We start from the raw sequence: 1,006 nt of genomic DNA on the forward strand, positions 1-1,006 counted from the left end.
TCCTGGAGCGCTCTCTGGACGGCGCCACCTTCGACCCCTGGCAGTTTTACGCCATCAGCGACTCGGAGTGTTTGTCTCGTTACAACATGACGCCCAGACTCGGACCTCCGACCTACCAGAGCGACACCGAGGTCATCTGCACCTCCTACTACTCCAGACTGAACCCACTGGAACATGGCGAGGTGAGACAGGTGTGCCTCCACCTGCCTGTGCCTGTCTCTCTCGCCCTCTGTCTCTAACCTGTCTCTCTCTCTCAGATCCACACCTCTCTGATTAACGGCCGACCCGGCGCCGACGACTTGACCTCTGACCTCCTGAACTTCACGTCGGCTCGTTACATCAGACTGAGGCTTCAGCGAATCAGAACGCTCAACGCCGACCTGATGACGCTGAGCGCCCGCGACCCTCGAGACATCGACCCCATCGTGACCAGGAGGGTAAGACGGGCTGTGACAGACAGACAGGTGTGACAGGTGTGTGACAGGTGTGTGACAGGTGTGTGACAGGTGTGTGACAGGTGTGTGACAGGTGTGTGACAGGTGTGTGACAGGTGTGTGACTGGCGACTGACGGTGTGTGCTGCTCTTTCTCTCAGTATTATTACTCCATCAAAGACGTCTCTGTGGGCGGGATGTGTATCTGCTACGGACACGCTCAGAGCTGCCCGCTGGACCCCGTTACCAAGGTAACACACACACCTGCGCTGCATCACCCAACACCTGTATGACCCAACACCTTCACGTTGTTATGGCATGAGCTTCAACCTCTGGATGTGTGCGTGTGCAGAAGCTGCAGTGTGAGTGTGAACACAACACCTGTGGGGAGAGCTGTGATGAGTGTTGCCCTGGTTACCATCAGCAGCCATGGCAACCAGGCACCATCTCCGAGGGAAACACCTGTGAAAGTAAGAAACACAAAGTGGACAGACAAATGGAAACACCTCCAAACAAAGTCAGATCGACTGTCTCACCTGTCTGCCTCTCACCTGTCTGCCTCTCACCTGTCTG

At 56.1% G+C, this 1,006-nt stretch overlaps 1 protein-coding gene across 1 annotated transcript in view; it reads left to right on the plus strand.

Annotated features, from left to right (window-relative positions):
• The window catches only part of lama1 (laminin, alpha 1), a 34,539-nt gene that overhangs the window by 6,433 nt on the left and 27,100 nt on the right, over window positions 1–1,006 (plus strand). Inside the window, exons 4-7 of the mRNA XM_008305283.1 lie at window positions 9–182; window positions 258–437; window positions 595–684; window positions 786–903. Of these exons, the coding sequence (XP_008303505.1) occupies window positions 9–182; window positions 258–437; window positions 595–684; window positions 786–903 (562 nt within the window). The remainder of the gene's footprint in view (window positions 1–8; window positions 183–257; window positions 438–594; window positions 685–785; window positions 904–1,006) is intronic.

This window comes from Stegastes partitus, unplaced genomic scaffold (assembly GCF_000690725.1).
Source record: "Stegastes partitus isolate 25-593 unplaced genomic scaffold, Stegastes_partitus-1.0.2 Scaffold2459, whole genome shotgun sequence".
NCBI lineage: Eukaryota > Metazoa > Chordata > Actinopteri > Pomacentridae > Stegastes > Stegastes partitus.